We start from the raw sequence: 15,008 nt of genomic DNA on the forward strand, positions 1-15,008 counted from the left end.
ACCCTTCCTCCCTCCCTCTCAACCGTAACAATGCCTTTCACCTCGCCATCATGGGTACCCCAATTGCCAGAGATACCCGACTCGATTTCTCTGGAGCGATTCATGTTTGACGAACATTATGGTCGCTTCCCACTGGGATACTCGAAGCCACCATTTACCTGCGCATTGTCTGGCCGGAGCTTCACGGCATTGGATATGAAAGAGCGAGTTGATCATCTCTCCCGTGCACTTTGCGAAGAGTTTGGTTTCAAGCCGAACGAGGGCTCRGAATGGGACAAGGTCGTGGCAGTCTTCAGCTTGAACCAGATTGATTACCTTACTCTCGGCTGGGCAGTTCACAGAATCGGTGGAATTTTGACCTGCGTCAATGCGGCCTACAGTCCATCTGAGCTGGAGTATCAGATGAACGATTCTGGTGCGAAAGCCATCTTCACCTGCTTGCCGCTGCTGCAAACTTGCAAGGATGGCGTGAAGAATTCTCAACTACCAAACGATAAAATCTACGTCCTGCCTCTGCCGGAGAAGATCACAGGCGGTATGTCCAATCCCGGACACAAGACAATCGACGACCTTATCAAAGCTGGCTCGCAGCTTCCTCCAATAAAACCAGCCGATGAGAGCTGGAAACAGGGCGATGGAAAGAAACGTTGTGCGTTTTTGTGCTACTCCTCAGGAACTTCTGGACTTCCCAAGGGTGAGCATAAGTCATCGTTGAAGGTACACGCAAAATCGCTAATCTGCACTTTGCAGGTGTCATGATATCACATTACAACGTCATCGCCAACACTCTGCAAATCAACACCCACGAAAGTCCAGACAGGCAAGAGCTTTGCGAGGAGCACAAGAACAAACACTACACGGAGAATGGACTCGGTCTCCTTCCGCTGTCACACATCTATGGGCTCATTGTCATCGCGCACAGCGGGCCTTACCGTGGCGATGGTGTTATCATCCTTCCCAAGTATGACTTCAACTGGCTTCTCTCGTCCATCCAAAACTACAAGATCAACATGCTGTACCTGGTTCCACCCATGATCATCCATCTAACGAAGCAAAAGGAAGAGTGCAAGAAGTTCGACATGTCGAGCGTTCGCGGATGCTTTACCGGTGCAGCGCCTCTCGGAAAGGAGACGGCCGACGAACTTTCGCAGCAGTTTCCGAAGTGGGCGGTTCGACAAGGATACGGTCTGACAGAGACTGCGACCGTTGTTTGTTCAACGTGGAAGAATGATATCTGGTTTGGCAGCTCAGGATCTCTCCTTCCAGGTATCACTGCACGCGTTGTCACCGTGGAGGGCAACGAGATCACAGGCTACGATCAGCCTGGTGAGCTGTGGGTCAAGTCACCTTCGGTTGTTTTAGGCTATTTGAACAACGACAAGGCCAACAGAGAAACCTTTGTTGATGAGGCCGATGGAAGGTATATGCGGACTGGCGATGAGGCTGTGATTGCGAAGAGCCAGAATGGCCATGAACACATCTTCATCGTAGACCGCATCAAGGAGTTGATCAAGGTGAGTCCCGTTTCCCCAAGTAGCTTTCGCCGCGCTTTACTAAGTTTTCATAGACCAAAGGACACCAGGTAGCGCCAGCTGAATTGGRGGCACATCTCCTGACTCACGAGGCTGTCAACGATGTTGTCGTTATTGGAATCCCGTCCGAAAGAGAGGGAGAGATCCCCAAGGCGTTTGTTGTCAAGCAACCAGGCAGCAAGGGCGATGACGAAAGTCTGAAGAGGGCCATCGCGAAACACGTGGAAGACCACAAGACCAAMTACAAGTGGCTACGGGGAGGGATAGAGTTCATCGATGTTGTGCCAAAGTCGCCGAGTGGCAAGATCTTGCGACGGTTGATGAGGGATCAAGAGAAGGCGAAGATGAAGAAGCAAGGCGCAAAGCTTTGATCTTGGCTGGCGACAGCCTTCCGATGTTTGAAATGAGTTTACATAGTGCCAATGTATATTTTGAGCCAACCCTCCTTCCCATTCACGGCACTTGGAAGATCTGGATGATGTGGACTGGATGATCTGGACGATCTGGATGAAGCCGCCACAAGGGAATGGATTGCAAAATGAGAGGAGTGAGCACTGGACGACAACTTCATTGATCCCTCGTCCAGAACATCATCTGGACCATACAATATCGACTCAAGCGCTACRGCCGAGGATCTACGCTCCATCGCACAGTTTATTCCCGGAATGTTGTGCTGAGGTCATAGATCTTAAGATTAGCACATGCAACTTCGGCTCATCTACCGATATCGCTGGCTTCGGCTCGCTCAAGCTAGCCCGATTTTTTCTTTATCATCGCACGGTTTCATCCTAACGACGAATCAGTATCGCCGAGGCTGTTCATTCGGCCGGTACGAGCATGACGAGGACAATATAGCAACAGTGGGTTCGACGTTATGAGTGAGTGATTGCCACTTCGCGGTAGGGAGCGCCTCTTTCATCACTTCATCACTTGCATCTGTCTTATCCCACACCAAACCTCCTCACCCAACACACAAAGACAGACAGTAACAACCATGGCCAACACACACGACTTCACCGAGGTCAAGAAGGACATCATCTCTCTTCTGAAGCAACCCGAATACGACGATGGCTCTGCCGGACCTGTTCTTGTACGACTCGCATGGCATTCAGCCGGGACATACTGTGCGGAGACAGACACTGGAGGCAGCAATGGAGCTGGAATGAGATACGAAGCCGAAGGAGGTGATCCAGCGAACGCGGGGCTTCAACACGCAAGAGTCTTCCTCGAACCTGTAAAGGCCAAATACCCCTGGATCACATATGCAGACTTGTGGACTCTTGCTGGCGTCGTTGCGATTGAAGCCATGGGAGGTCCTAAGATCGATTGGTATCCTGGACGGACGGACTACGTGGATGATAGCAAGCTACCGCCTCGTGGTCGCCTACCAGACGGTGCCTTGGGTAGCGATCACTTGAGGCATATCTTCGGACGCATGGGTTTCAATGACCAAGGTATGTGACTTAGTGTATGGGATGTGTTCGATGTCATAGCAGTACTGATCTTTTGTTCACAGAGATCGTTGCGCTTTCAGGTGCACACAWCCTGGGGAGATGTCATTCAGACAGGTGAGTCACCGCATGTGGGATTTGCTATTATGAAGTTTCCTAACGTTCATAGATCCGGCTTTCACGGTGCTTGGGTAAACAACCCGACGCGATTCTCGAACAGTTACTACAAGCTCATGATGGACCGAGAGTGGCGCGAAAAGGTACTGGACAACGGTGTACGACAGTACGTCTACTACGACGAAGATGCAGAGGAAGAGTTGATGATGTTGCCCACCGATCTTGCATTGCTTGAGGACCCAAGCTTCAAGAAATACGTTYAACTCTACGCCAGCGACAAGGACAAGTTCTTCGAGGACTTCTCGAAGGTGTTCGCCAAGCTGGTCGAACTTGGCATTCAAAGGGACGAGTCTGGAAAGGTCGTGAACACAGACAACCTCAAGGGAGGATATCACGCTGCACCGAAGAAGAGCTCAAATCCTGGCAAGGAGGACGAAGTGGATCGGTATGGGGAAGCGGAGCCGCTTCGCAAGCACAACCAGCAGATCAGATCGAGATTATGAGGGAACCTCGCGCGAACCGGATCATATGTTGGCGGTGAGATCCAGCAATACTGGTGTGTTGCATGTTGATATTGGAAATAGAGATAGATGCCCAGGCACTCCCGCTCGGGTGATAAGCAGARTAATATACCATGAATGCAAGCGTTTTGCAACTGTGGACTGGAGCTATGAACGATTGCATCTCGACTACAAATTGTTATCAGCGATCAGGACTAGGAGGACGTGTGATTATCAGCGGAGTTGCATTCCGAAGAGTGTAAGTAAACCGAGCAATGATCTCAGCCACACGCTAAAAATTCGCCAGTTCCAAGTGAATGGATACCAGACATGACCTTTCACATTTTTCACAATACCAACACATTTTTCCCTGCCTATTGTCACGCAAAGAAAAACATCCATTGTCCATCTTCCTTCAAATACCACTCACTACTCACTATGCGTCCTCTCCAACATTTCRCCTCTCACAAACACAAACACATTTCGCTTCCACAACATCCACAACAGCCAAGCAACCATGGCGTCCCTCAAGCACGAGATTATATACGAATCTATCGAGGTCAGCGACAACGAAGTCGTCTCTCCTCCTCCGGCGAAAAGGGCCAGAATAGCCACACCAGAAGAGGTCATCGACCTCACGCAAAGTGACGACGAAGAAGAAGACGACGAAGACGACGAAGAAGACGACGGAGAAGACGACGTGGCGCCCATTCCCGCCGCGCAACTGCGACCCGCGCCCTCGCCGCCCACTATCGACAACAAGGACGACGCTGCTGAGCAGCAAGCCAGTCCCACAAAAGCTCTTCGTTCCGCAGAGAGCGTCGAAGCTCCAACTTCGCCCAAACTCGGCGTAAAGTCATCATTCTTACAGAAATGGTCTCGCAAAGACCATCTCGCCTTCATCAAAGAGCTGAAACGCCGATTCGGTATGTCTTCTATTCCCCCCCTCCATCTCCTTAGGTCCAAACTGACCACCATGCAGACCCAGAACCCTTTATGCGACTCACCGGCAAACCAGTCGAAGAGATTCTAGACCAATTTGATGCGCTGTACCAACTCGCTACTCCAATTCGACGCTGGGCTGGCGGAAATACCGTTGGCGAGCTTCGTGGTATCAAGAAGGGCGGCATTGTCGTTTTGCTTACACAGGCCGAGGGCCACGAGGAAGAAGTTGAGTTTGAGGATCTGGATGAGGATGATCTTGATTATTTGAAGGAGAGCTTGACTGAGAGTGATTGGGGGACTTTGGTGGGTACCAGTGAGACGGATGAGAGCGAGGTTCTGGCGGTTGATCATGAATGATGAATTGGTGTTGTTGTGAACATGAAGTCCATGCTTTTACGAGGGAGTCGTTGATAATGAGTACGCAGTTGTTCCTGACAAGCTCAAGCGACTGTACAACATAGATCAGAGTTCAGAATGCAAGAAATGTCATGTCTTCAAGTTCAAGCTTATCGATTGCATGTACCATAGTTCCACATCGCCCATATCCGTTACGCGAACTTCCTGGCGGCCTTGCAAGCCGCCTAGGCCATGAATTCATCTGACAATTGTTACAGGCTATTAATCTTCGGGACGCCATCGCTAAAAACACCCAGATCATCAATTCATAGTCGCATATCAGAGAGCTTATGTCTCTGTGCCGCTGTGTCGCACTGCCGATCGCCGTGTGAACGTCTAGGCAGCACCCTCGAACATCTTCGCTCCCAGATTCTGGCTAAGAGGCAACGATCTCCCTCGTTGCATTCTTTCAGGAGCATCCTATCACCATGATCAGCTAAGTTCGGTGGAAGCGGTTCTTCAGAATAGATCGATAAGACGACATACCTTGTGGTTCAGTCGAGCAAAAGCAGCAGACATGGGTGCGGAAGCAGTCATCATGTCCGGCGTCATCGATCGTGATTCTTTGCCAGAATCAGGTCGCGAGGCTGAAGAGTCTGGCATCCGCGAGACGCTGCCCGCTGGTTGTGAGAGTGAGGATGAGGATTCGGAACGCGTGCGTGCCGGGTTTCTTTTCGACACCGCTCGAATCCGGTACATGGATGAAGGAAACAAGCTTGAAGTCGTGGAATCGTCGTCTTCTAGCCTGTCATCAAGCTCGTCTTCATCCTCGGACGAGAATGCCCGATTCAATGCTGGTGCAACATATCGTCTTCGTGAATCATCATACGCCAGACTAGCTGGCAAGCTCATCCCCGTGGAGCTTCTGGGAGTTCCAGCATGGCTAGGAGGAGGCGTGAGGTTCTTTGCGCTGGCGGCTGCAGCAGCATATCTCTGATTGTTGAGCTGCTGCTCGCTAGTTTAACAAAGTCAGTCTTGTACATATCGTTCGATGCATCGGACTCTCTTTCGATCAAGCCCTAGCCCTACATCCTCATTCCATTCCATTCATTACTCACCTCGTGGATGAGCAGGTTTGTTGAGCGTGCGTACCCTCGGGCACGTGCTGCATCATCATCGTTGGAAAGAGGGAGTACAATGTTTGATCCGTGAACGAAGGCTTCGTCGATATGCGATTTGATAGACGAATGTAGTTGCTGTATAATGAATCGTTCAACTTATGCAAATTATGAACGAGTGAAATGCTGTGCAATAAAGGAACCAGATTATCGGATGGGAAACCACGAGGATGTAGGCAAAAATGCAGACGCTGACCGCACACAATCTGCTACGGAGTACCCTCCTCGGGTTTGAAGTCAAGCCTTGCCAGGTGGTGATGCGTTGTGACTGAAGGTTTTCCTCTTTGCCTGATTCGGAAAATGGAATTTTGGCCGCGGAAGGTCGAAGCAATCGAGTGCAGCCAGATGAGATCGCACTAGCGTGCGGTGGAATTTTTGCAACTCTGCGAGTCTTGGTCGAGGAATGATGGATAGTGACGATTGTGTTGCGTGTGAGAAGGTGTTTGGTGCGAAACGTTTTGGAAAAGGGTATCAGTTGCAACGACGGGGGACCGCGTGCCTATATCTCTTGAATCATGGCCGTAAAAAGGGTCAATCGACGCCCAGATTTCCCTGCAGATTTTACCATGTTCGCGGCGCAACCTTAGGCTGATACTGCCATACACGGTTGRCCAATTCTTAGCATTTGGCTTGAAACTGGCGGCAAGGTTTTGCAGCACAAAAGACGTTCGTGACTAAGTGTTCCAACGACACCAAGGGCCGGATGGCAACGGCCGGCGGCGCGATCGGCGGAACTTCCGGAATTCGGATCCCACCTCACCTGTGCATCGTCGCTCAGCTGAGGTGTGGGAAGCGAAGGGTCGCGCCATCATCGCCTTGTAACACGTGTTGTTCACAAGCGAAGCATCCCGGGCTGGTGTTGTTCAAAATGCCAGAGGCTTGCCGAACGCGTCTCAATACTCAATTGTAGGTACAGTAGGTATACAGTTTSGATCTGGATATCCAAATGCCAAGACGAGGCCCAGATCGAGCGCCATTTGGAAGGCACTTTGGAGCCCGACCACTGCCATGCCGGTCAGTTCTGGCCAGTGTATCCCCTTATTATCGCGGCTATCGTCACGGCAGCTGCCGGATGTGATACAAGATCACACACCACTCCGGACAAGATCTTGATTCTTGGTACAACCCCAAGTATAGCCTCGACCGGTCTGTTGCGCCAAGCCAAGCAGAACTTTCCTTTGKGATCCGCTCCCACCATGCGAAACACCAGCTCGGCGCTTTCAAAGGCTTACGGCTGAGATCGAAGCGAGATCTGTCTTCAGTGCTACGTTGACAGCCATCGAATGCAATTTGACATGACCGTAGGTTGGCGGAAGCTGTCATGACAAAGAATRCCTGACGCATTAGCTCTAGAGCCACGACCAATAGCTCGCTCTCCGACGACGATCCCCCATGCAGTAGCGCAATCAAATCATACCACAGGGACAATCCGTACGCCGGCCCAAGACGATCCATCGAGTTCATTGCTCAGCCAACTGAACGCCGTTGTGTTTGCTTAAACCTGATTCATTTTCGCAGTACATAAGTCAACGTCAGCGGAGACCCATCCACCACAAGCCACACGCTACTTCATGACCTCGACATATGCCGGTGCATGCTMGTAAGCAGGAAGCTCCTCCACATCCTCCTCCGGCGGGAACCCCTTCTCCGCGTCAGCTTCGACACAGCTGTCATCAAGTGCAACACTGGCGTAGCCACGACGGTCTCCACGGTAGACCCGAATCCAGAGGAACCTTATAAATCTGCCAACAAAGAGACCAAGTAGGCTGACGATCATTCCTAYGGCAATACCAGCCAATGTAGGAATGAGTACAGCAGTGAAGCCACTAGAGAACGACTGCATAAAGCTGTGCTCGTGATGATGGTGGTGATGCCCATGAGGCCGCATGTGGTGAGGGCGGCCGTGGTGGGGTGAGGGCGGGCCGTCTTCGTCATGATCTGGACGTAGAAAGTGTGGCCTGATGTGTTCAGGCAGACGATCCATGAAAGACGGACGACCCATGCCTTTGGACCCATGGCATCCTCCCTTTCTGATGCCATCCTTCATGCTATGTATTTTGGTCTGGACCGCAGCCCTGAGCTTGCACAACGCGGTGGGAAGCACATCACACTCCTTCAAAGATCCGATATTATCCGGACGTGGACCCTCGACATGGAAAAGCCCTGACGGGATTAGTGAGCTTCCGAGCTCATCAGTAACCTCCTCGAAACGCTCGAGCTCGAATGGTGGTGGCCGCCCGAACGCATCATTTGGCCGTGGAGGTAGTCTTTCCACGGTCTCGACGTGTGCGATCATAAGCTCCCCAGATGCAGTCTTCAGCAGCTTTATTGAGACGGCATCGACCGATACGCTTTGATGCTCCAGCTCGAGGATGGTATGCTTGAGAGATACCATTACATCGCCCTGGGGCGAGATCGCGTCCTCGGAGTTGACAATCACCGCTGACCCAGTAAGTTCGAGCGGTGTGGTCCTCGCAGTTCGGGATTCAATGTCCTCCCATGTCGTGATCGCGGGCACTTGGTCGACAAACGTCCTGGCAAGATTATGTGACGTGAATCGGATCGGGTAAATGTCCTCCCCATTGAGTGCCAGTCYCTCGCCATCGTCGGATACGGTGAAGTTCAGAATCACTGTGTTGGCGCCACCAGTAACCCAGAAGACATCATCCTCAGCATGGTCGGCGACAGCCTCGTCTCTGGATGAGAATACGCATTCCGAGCAGGGAAGTTGGAGAGCAAAACTCTTGGTGTTTGATGTAGGGTATGTAAGCGGACCATCGGTGCTAGCCAGTGCAACGCCGGGAGGAATCAAAAAAGCACAGGCGCCCAACGTGCAGGCTGCGAAGGCGAACATGCCGGTGGTGCGGCTCATTGTGGTGGTTTTGGTCAATAATATGGCGACTTCACTTGAGTATTGAGAAATCTAGAGTGAGTCACGGTGAGTAGTTAAGAGTATTGCAGAGGAGAAGGATCGGGGGGGAATCCTTAGACACGTCAGCACGAGGCCAAATGGCGCAAGGCGAGGCAACAAAGCGCGTGAAAGTTGCAGGGTTCCTCGGAACCACTAGCGGCGAGTGCCGATCTCTCCAAAAAATGCTTGTTTGACGTGGAGAGATCTCAAGGCTTGACCTCATGTTCCCTCTTTCTCCCTGTCCAATGGTCAACGGATCATGATCTGACATTCCTCGCAAGACCAAACGCTTCAATCGCTGTCGTGCTGCAAGGAGCAGTGTTATGGTGAGATGGCATACATTGCTTTGTCCACCAATCTCGTCAGCCATTCACAGCCCCACTCACAGCCGACAAGCCGACAGGCCGAAGGAATGGCAATATCAGCACTTGCTGCAATGGTCGCCCCGGGAGTACGAGGGCAACAGAGCCGCTAGTCGCATTCAAGCAGTCGGCATCGCTCCGTGAGGTGAAGGATGTTGTATGTGATGTTTCATAGCCGCCAGGGGTAGCCTCGGATAATACGAAAGCTGAAAGTCTCGACCGCCTGGCCACGCGGCTCCTCGACGCAGAACCATGACCTATATTAGGGACACACTAGACTCATTTGTACCTGTTATAGGCGATAGTAGAGGGCGACGGCTCTTCCGGCATAGAGGTAGCTCGAGTTCAAACAGGGTCGCGTTAAATGGAAATCGTAGGGTTAGGGTTGGGGTAGTGAGCTGGGCACTGTGGTAGCATTGAGGACGGACCCAGGAGTGTGAGGTCATGTAGACTAGGTGCGTAGGTATATCGATGCTCTGAGGCCGGGGACCAGGAAATGTTTGACTGAGCATCGGCTCCCATAATTGTCGTCGATCCTAACTCGACGGAGTGAATATGTCAACCAGGAAACGTTTTAGCAAATATACCCATTCACTGCATGCAACGTGACATATCAATCCTGAGTGACAGAGTCGCGCTTTTCTAATCGAACGAATGCCCATAAGGCGTCACAGGCATTCGAAAAGCTTGGAGTACCTAGGTAAGCATGTTTCTCGACCGTCTCGCATTCGCTTAAGCGTCATCTGACATGCAAGCAAGGCATGAACATCACAAAATAGACTTATACTGCTATGATGTCGGTAATGGGTTGCCTTCATAGTACAAAATATATACAGAGAAGAGTCATCATCTCCTTCCAGTTTTACCGTAGTTGAGGTTACTCCGTGCTGTCGTGGCAAGTTTGTGCACACCTTGCCTCTTCTCCCACACTGCAGATTTCCCCTCAACAACAGCAATCAACTCCTCTGCGACTTTTTGTGCAAACATGTCCTTCCCGCTGCCCCTGCTTTTTCGCTTTTGTGCTGCGTCAAGGATCCATTCGCACGCTTGCCGTCTTCGCTGTCGCAGACCAAGAGGTACTGGGATTTGAAGAGCCACACCTCCACCCGCCGCACCCTTCTGTGATCGAATGCGGAGGAGTGGTGCCACGCTGTCAATGGCTAATGTGAGATATAGGGTTGGATTCAGGGGTAGGTGGCTCGCGGGCGGGGCGCCAGGAAGAAGTGGTCTATTTGGGTTGTATGTCGGTGGAGGGGTGGTACGGAGTATGGTGAGGATGGCGGCCATGTTGCGCTGTGCTACTCCCTTCTTGCCATCCTGCATGAGCAAATTGGTCACTTGCATGACAACAGGATCGTACCTGTAGTCCTTTGCACCCGTAGGCGGCAGAGGCAGATCAGGCAGGGGAAATTTGTGACCCTTGGTTTCTTCGGGCAGGCTGGATGATGCATCAAGATCGGCAGTGTATTGAGCCTAAGGACTTCCGTGTTGGCTGAGTTCACACGTTTCATTGCCGGCAAGATTGCCACGTAACACTCACCTGTTGGGCAGCGCTAGGCATCATTGACGGATCCAGAGAGCCAGCACCAGAGCTCGGCGTGACCTCCATCTGTCGCCGTGCGAGAGTTGAGAATGTGCGTGTCGAAGGCTTTGCCGGCGGCTTCCCGCTCTTGATGTCGTCCTTGATGACCTGCGGCGCATTTTTGCGTGTGTCCTTTTCCTTCTTGAGAATCTGCGCCGCGATCAGCACAATGCCTACGTAGCGTGGTCACCTTCCCAATCCCCTCCTCACATTACTTACATCCTGCACAGGCGTGCCCTGGCTCATATCAGGACCCTCTCCACCTTGGACCTTGGCCATTTTCGCGGCTTCCTCGCTGACGTGCTCCTGTTGTTGCATGTTCGGTCCGACGGCATCTTGATCAGCGGCCGGCAGGTCTGCGCTCTTTTTGTCCGCAAACGAGCGATGCGCAGGTCTCTTGACCCCAATGACCGCATTGGTGGATCGCAAGAGTGGCTGTCGTGGACGGAAGGCGCAGCTGCGCAGCACGGGGAGTGGATTGATGGCCGGCATGATGGTGATGATGTCTTTCAATCGCAATCGACAATGGTGAAGTGAAGTTCATTGAGCTGGTGTTCTCAAAGTCTCCACTTGAGAACTGAGCATGTATGCCTAAGGCTTAAGTAGCCACGTGACTTAGGCAGGACTATATAGCCGAGGAATTTTCCCTTAAGTAAATTAAAATTAGAGTTTATCTATTTTGGAACATCTAGTAGCTCCGAGCTTAAGTCTAGCTCCTTAGCTAGACCTATAGTCTACCTCGCCTACTTAGGGCTAGTAGGCTAGTAAGTTCGTTCTATTACCCTATATAAGACGATTTAGAAAGAAGCCTACTAGCTTAAGAATACGTATCTTAGACATTAATATAGCCCTTAAATTAAAGCGACGAGAACTCTTCTACTAGACTACCCTAGGAGTTAGCTTAACGCTAGCGTTACGCTATATACTTCCGTAGCTAGGTAAAAACTCTAACTTAGACCGTATACCTAAGCTAGAGCCCTCGGAAGCGCTTTATAACCGTCCTCGGAGCTATAGTAGCTCGCTCTACTTTATTAAGTAAGGGCTATACTAAGAAAGTCGCCGATATAGCGCTTAGATACGCTATATCCCGTAAGAATCCCTCTTAAGCATATACTACTATAGCTAAGCTAGCGCTAATCGCCTTAGCTTAGCTAAGTATCCTAGAAATATAATATACTATATCTTAGATAACTATAATAGGCACTTAATGTATTACGTACGGTAACCTATTTCCTTCTACCTTACTTAAAGGTGTCTTAGTAATTCGCTACTATAGCGCTTAAGAAAAACTCTATACTTAAACGAAGTAGGATGCTTTAATTTAAAAGGAAGAATTATAACCTTTCTCTCTTAAAGCACTATACTATCTACCTTTAACCGACTAAGCTATTATAGTAATAGCTAACCTATCTAAGGTAAGAGACGAGGAAGGCTCTTCTCGCCCTTAAGATACCTCTTAGGCCGAGTAAGCCCCTCCGCTTATCGTCGTAGGATTCTTAAAGCCTACGCGACGCTCGCTTAAGCGCGAGTCGTACGACTTCTACTTCTTAGCCGATATAATCGATAACCTTTAGTTATACTCCTATATCTAAAACCCTCCTTAGGGAGGATAACTTAAGGCTATACTAGAGGCCTTAGATATAGAAGACGCTACCTTTAGGATCTACTTAAGAGCCGTCGCCGCTAGGCTTTAAGAACTTAAAGCCGAAAACGAGCGACTACGCGAATACGATGTACTTAACTAGGGTACTGCTATTCTACGCGGACTAAGCGACCTAGGGTTAGTACGGTTCCGTCTTAACGACCCTCCCGCTACTATCTAAGCTAATAGAGGCAATAGGGGTAGTTAAGTACTACTAACCGCTCCGGGATTCCCTAGAGATAGCTCTAATTTAAGCGGATTAGATAATAATAACGGCCTATTAAGGGACCGTCGCTATAGAGGTTCTAACCCCTCTAAGAGAGCCCCTCGTATTAAGGGGACTATTAGCATTCTAGCTAACTACTATAGGGATATTAAGGATAATATAGCTACTCTCTAGGTTTAGGAGCTTAACCGCTACTTAAATAATATAATTACTCTTAACTAGAGGTTTAGACCTATAGAAGAGGCGCTTATTAGCCTTATCGGGGGCTTAATAAAGAAGAATGCATTATCCTAGTAGGAAGATTAGGAAACTAAGTTTAAGCCTCTTATCTACTAAGGAAGCTATACCTTAGAGATAATGCTTAACGGTCTATAAGGGTAAAGATGTAGTAATGTATTAGACACCCGTAATTACTCGATTAGAGATAAGACTAATTCTTGTAGGTTAAATGTACGCTGTGCGTAGGAGTTATATATACGCTAAGCCTACGCTAAGCAGTTAGGTTATATTACACTCCCTTCTCTAAGGTTAGTTAATCTAGCTACCTCTATTAATCCTATTATTATAAGGGCTCTTACACGGCCCTTATAATTACCTCCTTCCCCTTATACGAACTAGCCTTAGTTCGTAGTCTTAGGAAATAGAGGCGCGCGCGCATCGTATACGTCGCGCTCGGGGTCCGTAGACTCTATATAGTAAAGTGCCTATTTTCTAAGCAACCTTCGGGCTATTTATATAAAAGCCGGCTAGTTAAACTAGCTATATAGGAAGTAGCCGCTTTCGGAACTTTATCCTCCTTCTAGTAGGCTAAATGCCGTACCTAGAAGGGCGAGGGTTTAATTCCCTTAATAACCGCTACTCGATAAGAGGGTTAATAAGTCCCCTACTACGCGGCGCATACGTTACCGCTACTATCCGTAAGGGTCTTATATCTATAGATCTCTAAGTAGGTTGTTTGCTAAGTAACACACCCTAGCAACTACCTCTTATTAACATTCTTTCTGCCTTATAGATTTCTCTTCTAAACATCTACTCTTTATTATAGCGCTACGTACTCCCTATAAGCGTCGCGTACCCGACCCGCCGGCGACCCCCGCTTAAGCGTCGGTAAGYAAGCGCCGCGCCGTCGAGGTGCCTACGGCCTGTCGCCGCTATACGCGGTTAGCATACCTTCGTATTAACTATCGCTACAACGCTATCTTTAGCTCGTTTAAGCGCAAGTACGACTACTATAAGTAAGTAATGCTTATTTAAGACGCCTGCTCCYCTCTTACGTAGCGCTAACTTCCCTTAAAGGAATAATTATTATAAGTATAAACCCGTACCGGTAGCGATGCGCCTACGCTACGATAGCGTTATAGCTACGGCCTACGAGCTTAATCTAGTAGATGCTGCTATATAGAAGGGCAGTTAGGAGGAAGCTGCTTATAAGGCGGCGGTAAACACCTTTAGTATTAAGTTAGATGCTTAGATCCGTATTAACGAGCCTGCCTCGGGTATACGGCGTATAAGTAGCGTAGTCGAGGCGCCTAATCTTACTCGCTTAACGAATAATCTTGTAGCTATTACTTAAGTCGGTCGTGTCGTAAGTGTCTCGCCTACTCCTCGTATACGTCTATAATACTAACCGTTTATATAGTAGTTAGAGATAATAGGGTAGTCTACTAATACCTTCGATGCTACCCTAGCTAGAAACGAGCTATTCGAGGAGTCGGAGGCGGAGGAGAATAAGTTTAAGTAGAGTGCTTAGCGCGTTCTCTAGGCTTGCGCAGCGCATACGCCTATCTTATAGTATAGTCTATAAAGTAATCCCCTTTAGGTCTAACCGTAATAAAACTACTTAATTCTTATTACTCTTCTTCTATTTTGCTCCGCTCTGCTTCCGAGCCTCTTTTACTACGCGGCCTCTACGCTTACGCGGAGCCTACGCCTCGAACCTATCGAGAGCTTCGCAGTTTTTAATATGTGCACTAGGTTCCTACTAGTTATATTCTAATAGCCATCTACGCTACTTTACTAAATAAAACGTTTCGCCCTTTTGTACTCTCTTATTAAGAATCTCTTTAACCTCCTACTACCTATCCTCGTCGACTACGAGTAGTATACGCTCCTCTTACGCTTTACTCTTCTAGCTAGAATATAGCTCTAATAGAGTAACGTAGAAGACGTTATAGATCCTTACTAAGGTAGATAACTATAAGCGATACGCCTAAGTCCCGATTACGT

The 15,008-nt window shown here is 49.4% G+C and overlaps 6 protein-coding genes; 3 read left to right on the top strand and 3 right to left on the bottom strand.

Annotated features, from left to right (window-relative positions):
- Positions 1-30: 30 nt before the first annotated feature.
- RCC_10805 (probable acyl-CoA synthetase) lies at positions 31-1,903 on the top strand (the record flags this gene model as incomplete). XM_023776030.1 has 3 exons in its annotated part: positions 31-694; positions 751-1,514; positions 1,568-1,903. The coding sequence occupies 3 exons, from the start codon at positions 31-33 to the stop codon at positions 1,901-1,903; spliced, it is 1,764 nt and encodes a 587-aa protein (XP_023631798.1).
- Positions 1,904-2,526: 623 nt separating this feature from the next.
- On the top strand, positions 2,527-3,603 carry RCC_10806 (probable cytochrome-c peroxidase precursor; the record flags this gene model as incomplete). XM_023776031.1 has 3 exons in its annotated part: positions 2,527-2,986; positions 3,049-3,100; positions 3,153-3,603. The coding sequence occupies 3 exons, from the start codon at positions 2,527-2,529 to the stop codon at positions 3,601-3,603; spliced, it is 963 nt and encodes a 320-aa protein (XP_023631799.1).
- Positions 3,604-4,117: 514 nt separating this feature from the next.
- Positions 4,118-4,902, top strand: RCC_10807 (uncharacterized protein; the record flags this gene model as incomplete). XM_023776032.1 has 2 exons in its annotated part: positions 4,118-4,526; positions 4,583-4,902. 2 exons carry the CDS (start codon positions 4,118-4,120, stop codon positions 4,900-4,902), a joined length of 729 nt encoding a protein of 242 aa, XP_023631800.1.
- A 375-nt stretch (positions 4,903-5,277) lies between these two features.
- On the bottom strand, positions 5,278-6,058 carry RCC_10808 (uncharacterized protein; the record flags this gene model as incomplete). XM_023776033.1 has 3 exons in its annotated part: positions 5,278-5,361; positions 5,428-5,896; positions 6,000-6,058. 3 exons carry the CDS (start codon positions 6,056-6,058, stop codon positions 5,278-5,280), a joined length of 612 nt encoding a protein of 203 aa, XP_023631801.1.
- A 1,565-nt stretch (positions 6,059-7,623) lies between these two features.
- RCC_10809 (uncharacterized protein) lies at positions 7,624-8,931 on the bottom strand (the record flags this gene model as incomplete). Its single annotated transcript, XM_023776034.1, has 1 exon — positions 7,624-8,931. The coding sequence occupies one exon, from the start codon at positions 8,929-8,931 to the stop codon at positions 7,624-7,626; it is 1,308 nt and encodes a 435-aa protein (XP_023631802.1).
- A 1,247-nt stretch (positions 8,932-10,178) lies between these two features.
- RCC_10810 lies at positions 10,179-11,406 on the bottom strand (the record flags this gene model as incomplete). 3 transcript variants are annotated; one of them, XM_023776036.1, is made up of 4 exons in its annotated part: positions 10,631-10,637; positions 10,693-10,805; positions 10,873-11,064; positions 11,134-11,406. In XM_023776036.1, 4 exons carry the CDS (start codon positions 11,404-11,406, stop codon positions 10,631-10,633), a joined length of 585 nt encoding a protein of 194 aa, XP_023631804.1. The 3 variants fall into 3 exon arrangements, with proteins under 3 accessions (XP_023631803.1, XP_023631804.1, XP_023631805.1); XM_023776037.1 differs by having other exon boundaries at positions 10,631-10,640; XM_023776035.1 differs by having other exon boundaries at positions 10,179-10,805.
- Between the last annotated feature and the right edge of the window lie 3,602 nt (positions 11,407-15,008).

Source organism: Ramularia collo-cygni (genome assembly GCF_900074925.1).
Source record: "Ramularia collo-cygni strain URUG2 genome assembly, contig: RCC_scaffold24, whole genome shotgun sequence".
Taxonomy (NCBI): Eukaryota; Fungi; Ascomycota; class Dothideomycetes; order Mycosphaerellales; family Mycosphaerellaceae; genus Ramularia; species Ramularia collo-cygni.